Here is a 12,999-nt window from a genome sequence, read left to right as displayed (position 1 = left end):
ACTAGCTTGATAAATGTATACTTGAGTAAATTTCTCCATGTTAATCTGTACTAGCTTCCTACAATTTATTTGAAAAATAAGGACAATATTGAAATATTGTGTATGAAATATGATGACCATCAGGAAATTCAAGAGAGTAAACAACTGGATTTGAACAAACTTTCATTCATTTTAGTTACTGCTTCAGTTTGGTTAAATTATAAATACATTGGGAAAAGTTTACATGACAAATTACATCATTTATGTTGACCTGTTAGTTAGCTAGATCTGCTGACCTCGATTACAGAAACCATTTCTTGTAACCGCTCAGCTGTAAATTTGGATTTCCTGTATTACGAAACAGAAACCAACAACACTGATTGCTGAAAGATACTTTTGTTGCAATAAAGCTGGGAACCTGAGGGTGTGTGTTATCTGCATTGAATTTACACAGATGGAATATACCCTGTAGGCTAGTTAAAAAATAACCTACATTTTTCGCAAATGCACCTGAATAAGGGTCTCAGCTCAGTAATCATTTGCTGGTTTTATGGTATTTTGTAATACAGCTACAAACGATACAGTAAACGATACACACATGGATGGACCTGGATATTACCTAGACAGTCATATGATTTACTTGTGAATTAATATGCTATGAAAATATAAATACGATATACAATTCACAGTAACTTGTCCATATTCAAAACCATCAGATTTCAATCAATCATAAGAGAGGAATACTCATTTTTGGGGTCCTGTGAAAATAATGATATACTTAAGCATGTAACTAATTATTTATTTAGAATCTGCAGCGATGAATTATTTTGAACCAAATGAACCGATTCAACGAACAGGACTTCGCAATGTTGTACGTTATAATCTATTTAATAAACATTTTTCCTCTGAGTCCATGCAATACAATGTGTAATAGCCACGGAAAGTTTGGTTGTATACGAAAAAAATAATAATACATTTCTCTATAGGTGACCTGTCTGTGGCTGTAACAAATGCACGTCACATTATTTTCCTTGTTGAGTTGTGAGAAATAGGCTTACTACAAGGTTGAATTAGTAAATTAATTAGGTCTAAGACAACAAATTTAATGTCTAATTAAAAACGCATGATAATGTATTTTAGACGCGTAGGGCTTTAATGTAAATACATGCAAATTACGGCATCTTCATTGGCTGAGCTCAATTGGCTGGAAGTTGTCCACGTAAGTAAATTTCCAGTCGTGCTGTGATGGATTGAATGTGATTCCTTCTTTATTTGGACAACGATTGACGATTAAGCAACTGAATTAATCACTGGATGGTAAGTATAAAAGTATAGAACAGAATAAGTTTGATTAGACTTAATTTGATTATCATGGTCAAATTTTACATGGAGGTAAATTGATGCACTGAATTGTGAAGATAATTGTGACCCTGGACCACAAAACCAGTCTTAAGTAGCACTGGTATATTTGTAGCAATAGCCAAAAATACACTGTATGGGTTAAAATGATTGATTTTTCTTTTATGTCAAAAATCATAAGATATTAAGTAAAGATCGCATTCCATTCAAGATACATATTTTGTAAATTTCCTACCGTAATTTTTGATTAGTAATATGCATTGCTGAGAACTTCATTTAGACAACTTGAAAGACAATTTTCTCAGTGTTTTGATTTATTTGCACTATTTATTCAGCTTTCAGATTATGTATTAATATCAATGTAAAAAAACTGATCCTTATGACTGGTTTTGTGATCTAGGGTGAAAATTTAGTAATGGTTTTACGAACGATATACACAAAGTTCTTGAATGTGCACCTTTATGTATTTTAATTCTGGTGAATAGAAAAGTGATAATTGTTATATAGATTCTTGATTTGTATATGCTACAAACTTGAAAATCAGGTTTGACTATAAGGTTTGGCTATAGACCCCAAGGCGAAACTGATAGCCTACACACCCAAAGATTCACCATAGCAAGACTAGATGGCTTTATGATGGTTTCACATTCAACAGACACATCTTTAACACTATTAATGACAATAATTAAACAGCTATTTGTCTAAAACAATCTGAAATATTTACCAATGTGACTTCGTTTTGTTCAATTATATGGGAAAAACAAAAACTGGCAGATTTGCTTGTTAGATTTTGAGCATGAAAAACAACAGCATTATAGGATGACATGTTGGTGACTGTGATGTCTGTTTATGATTTTAGCTGTAAAGTCATGGCTTCCTCCAGCAGTTTGTCTGAAAAAAGCCTCACATGTTCCATATGTCTGGATGTGTTCACTGACCCTGTAACCACTTCCTGTGGCCACAACTTCTGTATGGCCTGCATCGTAAGCCACAGAGACCGTAATCCATGCCCAAGGTGCCCACTGTGTGGAAACGCATTGGACTCGAAACAAGATTTTAATATAAACAGAACCATTAAAGAATTTTCAGAGAGCGTTAAACGAAAACGGACCCAAGAGAAACCCGAAGTCCCCTGTGATAGTTGCCCAAAGAAAAAAATGCGGACTGCTATTAAGTCATGCTTACACTGTGGAACCTCTTTCTGCGTGTCTCACTTGGAGCCCCATAAAACTGCAGAAAAACTCAAGAAACACAAACTAATTAACCCTGTGAAGAATCTTGAGGAATACATTTGCAAGAATCATGAAAGACCTCTGGGTCTTTACTGTAAAGATGATCAGACAGCCATCTGTCAGTTTTGCACTGAAAGTGACCACAAGAATCATAATACTGCTCCTCTGGAGGAGGAGAGTTTGGTAATTATATCTAGAATGCTCATAGTCATTAATAACAACTATGAAAATATACTAAATCCTACATTATAAACATAACAAACATTTGTATGCTGATGATATACACTATCTGTCAAAAGTTTTTGAACAGTAAGATTTTTAATGTTTTCCAAAGAAATCTCTTCTGCTCACCAAGCATGCATTTGTTTGATCCAAAATATAGTAAAAGCAGTATAATTGGGAAATATTTTTACTGTTTAAAATAACTGCTTTCAATTTTGGAGATATTTTAAAATGTTGTTTATTCCTGTGATCAAAGCTAAATTTTCAGCATCATTACTCCAGTCTTCAGTGTCACATGATCCTTCAGAAATCATTCTAATATGCTGTTCAGGAAACATTATTTTATCAATATTTAAAACTGCTTTTTTTTAGGATTCTTTAATAAATAGAAAGATCCAAATATCAGCATTTGTCTGAAAAAAAAAAACTTTAGTAAAATCATACACTATAATATACTATTCAAAGGTTGGAGTCGGTGCAATTTATTAATGCTTCAATTTGATTACGTTTTTTTTTTTTTTTTTTTTTTTTTGAGCAGAAAATCAGAATATTAGAATTATTTCTGAAGGATCATGTGACTGGAGTAATAATGCAAAAAATTCAGCTTTGAAATCACAGGAATAAATTACATTTTAAAATACATTCAAATAGAAAACAGTCATTCTAAATAGTTCAGCTGTTTTGCTGTACAAAATAAATGCAGGCTTGGTGAGCAGAAGAGACTTCTTAAAAAATGTTAAAAATTCAACTGTTCAAAAACTTTCGACTAGTAGTTTACTACAACCTACATTTCTTTATTTTCCACAGAAATTGCTGATGAATAAAAAGATTGCGGTGCAGCAGAAAATTCAAGACAAGTTGCGGAAGATTAAAGAAATTAAACATTCTTTGAGGTTTAACAAAGTAAGTGGCATTGATTTCATCAATGGGCTTTTTTATGCATTGCCTTTATTGTGTTTAGTCAAGCAACTAAGATCCTCAAGATAATTTAGTTTTATTTTATATCGCACTTTGACAATGTTCTGTTGATTTACCATTTAATTACATTTTCTTCTTAAAACTCAACAGCAAGCCAAAGAGAAGGAGATCGAAGAAAACATCAAGTTTTTCAAAGACGTCTTTGACAAAAGCAATACGGAGCTAGTTGAGCTCACGGAGGAGAAACATAAAGCAACAGAGAGACGAGGAGACAAGCTTATCAGAGAGCTAGATAAAGAAATCATGGAGCTGAAGAAAAGACAAACTGAACTGGAGCAGCTCTCACATCCAATGGATTCAACACAAGTCAGTCTTTCTCAACAAACCATGACAAAAAAAACACACAAAAAAAAAACACTTGTACACTTGGTTTGAAGGCCTTTTCTCCTCTATTGTAGATTATTAGCCTCCTGCGCAGCCCCATATATACCAACCGTTCAATAAACATCAGCATCAGCACTCTTGAACAGGGAGATATTCTGAGGAAGACCATATCACATCTTCAGAGCGCCCTGGATGAGAAAATGAGAGAAACTGGTAAATATTCACCATGTAACCAATCATATTGAAACCATCATTCACTCTTTGATCAGACAGAAACACATTTTTCTGTTGTTGTTGTTGTTGTTGTTGTAGTTGGCAGGGAGCTGCGGAGTATACAACATTATGCAGGTATGGAAAAGCTGACTACTAAAAGTTACAACTAGTATACTAAAAATAAAAAGTTAAACTCTGAAGGCCGGTTCTTACTAAGAAAGTCAACAATAATGATAACTATATTAACATGCAATACATACAATGGTTTATTAAAAGCTTGCACTTTACTTTAATATCAGAAAGAAAAACAAATCTTTATATTGATTTGTGGTAGTATTGCACCACATAAAGTTTTACTTGAATAAAAGTGAAATACTGACTTGGCCAAAACTTTACATTAGCCTTCGTATGATTTTTCAGTGGATGTGACACTTGACCCCGACACAGCTCATCCTGAGCTCATGTTGTCTGATGATGGGAAAAAGGTCTGGAATCCAGGCAAGTCACAGAAGATTCCCAACACACCAAAAAGGTTTGATCATTGCTCATGCGTCTTAGGAAAAGAGGGGTTCTCCTCACAGAAATTTTACTACGAGGTTCAAGTCAGTGGGACGGAGTGGGATTTAGGTGTGGCAAAAGAATCCATAGACAGAAAAGGGGATATTGGGCTCAACCCTCGGAATGGATATTGGACTATATGGCTGAGGAACGGAGATGAGTATGCAGCCAATGATCGTCCCCCTGTCTCTCTCTCCTTGAGAGAGAAGCCAGTGAAAGTAGGAGTGTTTGTGGATTTTGAGGAGGGTTTGGTCTCGTTTTATGATGTTGAAGCCAGGTATCATATCTTTTCTTTCACTGGGCAGTCTTTTGCTGAAAAGCTCTATCCTTATTTCAGTCCTGGGGAATGTGGGAAAGAACAGAACTCACCTCCTCTGATCATTACACCTGTCGACCCAGTCGAATAAATTAACATTTAAGAAAACTTTTAACTGTATATCTTTGTATAGACTTAAATATCTTAAATATCTTTAGATATCTTTAGTATATACACCATATTGCCAAAAGTATTGGGACACCCCCTTCTAATGAACAGGTTTAAATAATTTAGTAATTTCAATGAGTACAAATCTTAATGCTTTAGCATATAATGATACTCTAGGGGATTGTGTGCTTCTAATTTTACAGCAACAGTTTCGACAGGACCCTCTTCAATTCTAACATAACCATGCCTTTGTGTATAAGGCAAGGTTTAAAAAAATTATTGATTCATTCAGTGTGGAAGAACTCGACTGGTTTGCAGAACGTAAAGTCCTAATATAAGCTAAACACCTCTGGCGTGACTTTAAATGCAGACCTTTAGCCAAAAACTCATCACCAAAAACCAATGACTTGTACATACACTATATGGACAAAAGTATTGGGACACCCCCTTCTTTAGAACAGAAAAAGGCACTTTCAAAACTGTGGCAACAAAGTTGGAAACAATTCATGTATTTTTAAATTGTATACCCATAGTTACAAGTCATTGGTGTTTGGTGATGAGTTTTTGGCTTAAAGTCTGCATTTAATGTTGCTCCAGAGATGTTCAGCTGGGATTAGGACCAGTCAAGTTCTTCCTCACTGACTGAAGCAATCAATAATTTCTTTTTAAAACTTGCCTAATTCAGAGCCATTGTCATGTTAGAAAAGGGTCATGTCAAAGCTGTTGCTATCAAATTAGAAGAAGACAATCCCCTAGAATATCATTATTTGCTTAAACATTAAGATTTGTACTCATGGAAATTACTACAGTAGTCAAACCTGCTCATTAGAAAAACTTTTGACAAAATAGTGTATCCAAATATCAAATATCATAGTATATCTTTATATAGTCTTAAATGGGTCATCGGGTGCAAAGTTCACTTTTACATGTAGTTTGAACTGAAATGTGTTTTGGCAGTGTATGTACACAACCACCCCTATAATGATAAAAATCCACCCAGTGTTTTTTTAATCCCCATAAATAATGATCCTATCCTCAGATCAAGCCATTCTCAGATTTATGGCTGTGTGATGTCACATAGACCAAGGCCCCTCCCAAGATTGTTGATTGAAACTGTCGTTTTAGCGTAGACTCACCCTGAGTGAGCTGTAAACAGTCTGTCATTGTTTCAACGCCGGAGCAGGTGTAGACAAGAATATCTTCTAAGCGATACAGGTGTTCTGTTGTTTGATGTAATAATGAACAAAGCAGTCGTCATTTACTCCCAACCTCTGAGCCGCTGAAGACGCAGATGATTACTTTTGTTTTTGAAGGGAATCCGGCCTTCCAGTCTACCTAAATGTGTCTATGCTCATGCAAATGATTTGTTATCCAGAAGAAGTAAGTATAAGGTTCTTTTATGAATCTTTGCAAATCGACTTTCCTAATAATGTGCTAGTTTCGTGGCTAAATGCGGCTAAAGTTAATTGTCTCAGAGAATGGCTCATCACCCCACAGAACAGAGGAATGAGTAAGCAGAGCTCATTAGCATTTAAAGGTAAAAGGGTGTTGTTTTCCACTACCACTAAGGAATTTTAACCAAAGTATGTTATAGACTTTTCATTAAGAATCGTATCAGCTTGTGGACAATGGGAATCCAATGACCCCTTTAACACTCTCAGAAATAATTGCACATATGACCATCCTTTATTTCTACTCTAAATTCAGAAATGAATGATCATTAACCAAAAGAATCAATTTATGTTTTTTTAAGTATTTATTCAGATTCATGCAGTTTGAATTTAAATGTAAATGGCAACAGATATGGTTACAAATTATTATAAATGTAATGATGAGATGATTACAAATGTAACACAAATAAATATGTGGTTAAAGCATCAGATTCATTTAGTTTTATTTATTTTTTTCAGTTGCATTTTATTTTAAAATTTCAGAAAGTGCTTTATTATGAATTGTGATGTTTGTTTTATATCAGCATTCGTCAACTCGATTTGTCAATGATTTGTAAAACAAAGGTTTTTGAACAGTAAGATAAAAAAACAAAACAAAAAAAAAAGTCTCATCTGCTCACCAAGCCTGCATTTATTAGATCCAAAATACAGCAAAAACAGTACTGTATTGTGAATTTGTTTTTAGTATTTAAAATAACTGTTTTCTAATTTATTTTAAAATGTAATTTATTGCTGTGGTCAAACCTAAATTTTCAGCATCATTACTCCAGTTTTCAGTGTCACATGATCCTTCAGAAATCATTCTAATATGCTGATTTGCTGTTCAAGAAACATTTTCTTTTATTATTTTTATCAATATTTAACAGTTATGTACATTTTTTCAGGATTTCTTGATGAATAGAAAGATCCAAAGATCAGCATTTATCTGAAATAAAAAGCTATAACATTATATTACTATACATTTAAAAGCTTGGATTCAGTATAATTCTATTTCAGATAAATGCTGTTCTTCTGAAAACCTATTCATCAAAGAAACCTGAAAAAAATCTACTTAGCTGTTTTCAACATAACACATTTTTGAGCAGCAAATCAGAACATTACAAAGATTTTTGAAGGATCATGTGACTTGAGTAATGATGTTAAAAAGCTTTGAAATCACAGGAATAAAAAACAGTTATTTTAATATAGTTAAAATATTACACATTTTTAGTTTTTTTTTCTGTACTTTGGATCAAATAAAATACAGGCTTATTGAGCAGAAGAGACTTCTTTAAAAAGATTAAAACTGGTAGTGTACAAAAACGTGGAAAAGCATGGAAAATAAACATTTTGACACATTTGAATCATTTTAAAATATGTAAGTGACGAAAACACTCAAAATTGCAATTTAAAATGACATAACACAAGAAAAGTATTGAAAACATCCATTGATTTGCCACATTCTAAAAGATTTTATCTTCTCTCTTTAGCTTTTGGGCACTCAATTTCTTTTGCTGTTTTGTCTGCAAGCCCCAAGACATTTGATCCTTTTTTTTTACAGCTTTAATGTTTTATGGTATTTTCGCCTTCTCCTTGAGAACTTTTTCCATTTCATACAGAGCTTTAATTTTCTTTTTGAAATTGCAATAGCTTTCTCTGATGTCACCATCTTGCTGAGTTTTTGATGCAGTTCTGAGGTGTAATTGTGGCTATTATTGATGTCAATCACATGATACCTGCCCTGACAGCTACGAACCACTTTACCAAGCTTGCTGTGTTCTGAAATAAATGTTTCAATGGACTGCCCAATTTTTTCAAGCTCTCTCCTATTTGTGAAGATAATCATCATATGTTGTTTTGTTTCTGAATCTAGTCGTTTTAGGAATGCATGGAAAAGACCTTGCTGTTGATCACTAAATTTAGATATTGGTGTTACCCAGAGAATCACATTGGGGCCAGGGTCACATAACTCAATGCATCTTTCCATTTTCTTGCTCCAACTCGATTCATCAAGGGAAAAAAGATTTAGAGTGTCCACTACAGTGATATTTTCCACTGTCTTTGCCGTGGATTCTTTGGTCACAGTCTTTGATCCACTTTCACAAGGAAAGTAATTTCCACCAAGGATGATGTTGCCTACTGTACTTTTCCCAGATCTGGATGGCCCAATTAGAAGGACCCTTATAGGATGTGAAACTGCTGTTTTGTACAACACATATACATGAAGTAAACATAAACATTTAAAAAAATATTTTTAGAGCCTTTTTTGGCTCTGAAATAGCAAAATGTTAAAAAAGTTGTGGAGTTGGCGTATTTCACCCTTACCTTTTTTATACATCAACATATACGGTAAGTTTGAGCTGTCAAAGGAAAATGAAAATATTTGTTACTACTAAATACTACTTCTAATAAATCACAATCTCATTTATGCGTGAGAGAAAACAACACTTACTTTTTCAGTAATGCTTCTGAAGTCTGTAAATAAAAATTGACATGAATATTAAACACCAAACGTAAAGACTGAGTCATATAAATTTGCTACATGCTATAATGCTAATCAAACAAAAACAAATGTACCAGTGTCACAGTGTAGTCATCAAAACGGTACCATAATTCATTTTCATAAGATCTGATGATTGCATCGTAGTGTCCACCAGTGTATCCACCCTTATGGTTGATAACAGCATAAAGATCATATTTAGGCCTATTGTCCTGCAGAGAAAGATAAAGGTTTTAAATGTTTATTTTAAATAGCAATTTTCCTTTTAACATAATGATATATTAATATATTATTAATACCACGTTTTGTAGACTTGGAGGTACATCCAGATAACATTCATTCTTCTTAAACCTCATCTGTATGTAATCAAAATCAAACCTCTTCAGATGCAGAGTGAGAACTGAGGGATATTTATCTATTTGACTCCACTGCAAAAGTTGGAAAATTGCAAGGAGAAAAAAAGCACATGTTAAGCACAACTCCTACACTTCCTTTTTTGATAAATTCATAAACTTATCATCTGTTCGGGTGATGGATTTAAAACCTCAAGTTTTCATTTACTCACAGTTTCTGTTTCTGTTTTTTGATCACATGTATCACAGTACATCCAGTCATCCTCTTCTAGTTTTGAATGTTTAAAGAAGGTTTTCAGACCGTTTTCCTATAGGGTCACCATGAAAAAAAAAAACCACCATGCAGTTTTAAGTAAGCTGTAAGCAATGTCCAGTCTCCAAGACCAAAACAATTTGGCTAACATAAACTTTGCTTTGCAAATGATGGGCCTGATTACGATTAGTCTTCCTACCACATCATATGTCTCATCATTTCCAACATCAATAGACAGAAGTATTGAGATGAAGGTGCTGGTTTCTCTGCTTTCCTTGCCACAATGACAGCATTTTGTTATGTTGCTTATTTTCCCTTCAAAGACCTGGAACAAAGTGGAATGTGCTATTGGTGTGTGAGTCAGTTTAGATAGATAGGTTACTTTCTAATTTTAGTAGACCAAGTAGCATTTTAGTAACACATCAATGATAATAACAGAGACTTATTTACAGTCATTTGATCATCTTAATCTCACTCAAATAGACACTGATTTACTATGTAAAATACCTTAGAGGCAGGTGTCCCCACTGCTTTCAAAATCTTTCGATAATATTCCACTGCATCTTGTTGCTCAAAAACTTGAAGAATAATATAATATGTATATATCAATTGTTAAATGAAACTTTTATTCAGATTTCAGATATTTTAAAAATGTTCAAATATTTGTTAACACAGGTCAACACTGAAAATTAAATGAACCCACCATTTCCTACTCCAAGACTCTCGGTTATTCCTTCAGTTGTGGCTGCTTCTTCTGACAGCTGTTTAAACAGCTTCTTAAGTTGATCCAAGAGATTTTCCTCACCACAATCTTCAGGGGTTGCATAACTAAATCGATCAATTAAAAATAAAAAAGCAGAATGGTAGTAAAGAACTGTAGCATTATCGTAGCAATAATCACAATAGTCATAAAAAGTTGTAAGGTTATGCATTCATTTATTTACCTCACCACTGCATTTCTGAAATTTGAGGTCATGAATAGACATTGCAGTACTGCATTTAAATAGCAGGTGGCACCTTGATTTCTCAGGCCATTATACTGCACTTCATTCCTGAATACAGAAATAATACACATATAGACACAGTCGCTCCATTAGCCCATTGCATGCGCTCCTCAAACGTGTCCACAGCGACAAATTTATGTAGGCTATGTTGTATAAGCTTGTATGTATTTCACATAAATCAGCCTACACAGTAAGAAGGAAGCTTAGTCTTACTCTTTCGACAATTACTTTAGACATTAGGCTAACTATCTAGGCTATATGGCGATGTTTTAATTCAACCCACCTTTTGGCAGATTCACGTTTCTCGGCTTTGAGGTTACCTCTGGTCTTCATGCTGTATGCGGAGCGGACGTTCGATTTATTATTGATATGAATTAAACCAGACTCGATATGCATCGAATATTTTTGAATCCGAATTTACCTCAGCTGTCGTCTTTTCCTTTGGTAACGTTACACGGAGAAAATGACAAACCACAGCGTTTTACTGCGATTAGGTTTACCTCAGTTTCAAACTAACGTCCAACTTCGCCAGACAACTGACAAGGTATAGTTTGGTACAGTTTTACTTTCGAATTCGCGTGTTGAAGTCACGACCAGTGGAGTAGCTAGAACTGAAGCTCTACTGGGGCACAGGCCCCCCATTACTCATATCACATTTCTTTTTTGAAAACCAGTTGCATTTATAACACAATTAACTACATGTAGCAGTGTGGGATGGGCTTCCCTTTTCTTTTCTTTTCTTTTTGGGTGGTTATCCCTTTAGGGGAGGGAGCAAAAGGGGATAATTAATGTCGGAGTATTTAAATGCATGGACAGGAAGCATTAGATGATAGCCTCTGTTATACCCATCCCTTTTCCGGTCTTCAGCGTCAAGGTAGTTGAGATGTGCTGTAGCTGTTCCGGCTAAGACTTCAGTGAGTCGCGTTGAGCGCTCGTTGGAAGTTTAGTGAAACTATTTATGAAGGCGTCCTTACATCCTATGCTTGTGAAGTGGCGGATTTGACTGTCCGCAGTGTATTGGACGATCTACTGCGGGTCGTGCTGCTGTTTTTCATAGTTGGTTCTTTATAAACATAGCGTTTGTGTTGTTTTGCGTTTTTGGGTTTGAGTATGATGACCTAAGTTGAATAGTTTGAACTGAATTGGTAGCGTGTCCTTTATACAAAACCTACTAGTTGAGTTTGGTTTATTGCCATTGAGAAAGGACGCTACATCATTCCATCAGTCAATCCCTTGAGTCATCAGTTGTGATTTGTTTTCTTTTCTTTGTGTAATTATTTGGTATTTTGTATTTGTACTGGACCCACTAACTTTTCTTCTTTTTTTTCCTAGTTTGGCTCAAGGCTGGGTGCACCGAGGGGGAGGCTAGTCACCTGGGTGGAGCACACTGTTGTGAGTTTGGAGCACCAGGGTTTGAACACCTCTTCCTATTGTTTGCTGTGCACACATGTTTGGTTGAGAGCACAATTTATTTCAGCTAGTTTGCCACCCCTAAGGTAAGCTTTAGCCTTGTCTTTTTTTCTCTAATAAATTGTTTATATATTGGTTTGTGGGGAAGGTACAAAATTTATTTTGATTATGGATGCGTAGTAAAATATTGTTCTTATTGTGAACCTTTTTTTCTATTTTGTAATAAAAGAACTTGTTAATTTAGAAAGTGTTATATTGGTTTATTTATATATATATTCTTTTCTCCTTTATTCTTTTTTTTGAATAAAGTTCTGTTTAGCTGTAATCACGTCTCCGTCTTCTCTTTATACCATTGGACCGGTGGTCCTTATATTTCCTTGGGTGTAATTCCCAGGGTGGCGTAGTCATTTAAGGTTATCTAAAAGTATTGCCCTGGTCACAATCTGGCGTAGTCGGCAGGGTCGGTTATATAGTAAAAGCGGAGACGTGAACTCTGAAGTTGTTGTTTTTGTATGTTTTTTTTTGTGTGTTTCGTTTTGTGGAATTGTTTATAGAGGTAAAAGGGAAAAACAGCAGCCGACTCTGAGCCATGGATGGCGAACTGGCAAAACTCCGAGATATGGTGGCACAACTGCGAGCCGAAAATGAACGTCTGCGTCAGGATCGGGTGGTCCTTGCAGCAACAGACTCTGTTCCGGCTCTTTGTGATGACACAGCTGTAAGGCCATCTACTAATGCTGAAGGTATTCCAACTGCTATT

General features: G+C 34.8%; 1 protein-coding gene across 1 annotated transcript; it reads left to right on the top strand.

Annotated features, from left to right (window-relative positions):
- The first annotated feature begins 2,207 nt into the window (after window positions 1-2,207).
- On the top strand, window positions 2,208-5,272 carry LOC141331608 (E3 ubiquitin-protein ligase TRIM39-like). The gene is made up of 6 exons (XM_073836657.1): window positions 2,208-2,753; window positions 3,600-3,695; window positions 3,861-4,076; window positions 4,169-4,307; window positions 4,407-4,442; window positions 4,728-5,272. Exons 1-6 carry the CDS (start codon window positions 2,208-2,210, stop codon window positions 5,270-5,272), a joined length of 1,578 nt encoding a protein of 525 aa, XP_073692758.1.
- Window positions 5,273-12,999: the final 7,727 nt, after the last annotated feature.

This window comes from Garra rufa, chromosome 3 (genome assembly GCF_049309525.1).
Source record: "Garra rufa chromosome 3, GarRuf1.0, whole genome shotgun sequence".
NCBI classification, from domain to species: domain Eukaryota; kingdom Metazoa; phylum Chordata; class Actinopteri; order Cypriniformes; family Cyprinidae; genus Garra; species Garra rufa.
Note: the sequence above shows the minus strand (reverse complement) of the source record. Positions and strands in the feature narration are given on the sequence as shown.